The sequence below is a fragment of the Pygoscelis adeliae genome, unplaced genomic scaffold, assembly GCF_000699105.1.
Source record: "Pygoscelis adeliae isolate BGI_AS28 unplaced genomic scaffold, ASM69910v1 Scaffold1017, whole genome shotgun sequence".
Lineage (NCBI taxonomy): Eukaryota > Metazoa > Chordata > Aves > Sphenisciformes > Spheniscidae > Pygoscelis > Pygoscelis adeliae.
Genome location: NW_008825173.1, coordinates 1 through 348, shown reverse-complemented (window position 1 = coordinate 348; position 348 = coordinate 1). Strand labels below are relative to the sequence as shown.

Genomic DNA, 348 nt, shown 5'->3' with positions numbered 1-348 from the left:
CGCCCGTGACGGGGTACGCTGCCGGGCGGGGGGGGGGGGTCCCCCGGGGAGCTCCCCGCGGGCTGCGCTCCAAGGCTCGGTCTTCTCCGTCCCTTCCAGCGAGCAGCTGATGCAGCTGTACAGCGCCCGGCAGCGCCGGCGTCTCAACCGGGGGCTGCGCCGCAAGCAGCACTCCCTGCTGAAGCGCCTGCGTAAGGCCAAGAAGGAGGCGCCGCCCATGGAGAAGCCGGAGGTGGTGAAGACCCACCTGCGGGACATGATCATCCTCCCCGAGATGGTGGGCAGCATGGTCGGCGTGTACAACGGCAAGACCTTCAACCAGGTGGAGATCAAGGTGAGGAGTCGCGG

At 69.3% G+C, this 348-nt stretch overlaps 1 protein-coding gene across 1 annotated transcript in view; it reads left to right on the top strand.

Annotated features, from left to right (window-relative positions):
* Positions 1–334, top strand: part of RPS15 (ribosomal protein S15) — a gene marked incomplete at its 3' end in the record, with an annotated part of 2,284 nt that extends 1,950 nt beyond the window's left edge. Inside the window, exon 2 of the mRNA XM_009328920.1 lies at positions 100–334. Within this exon, the coding sequence (XP_009327195.1) occupies positions 100–334 (235 nt within the window). The remainder of the gene's footprint in view (positions 1–99) is intronic.
* Positions 335–348: the final 14 nt, after the last annotated feature.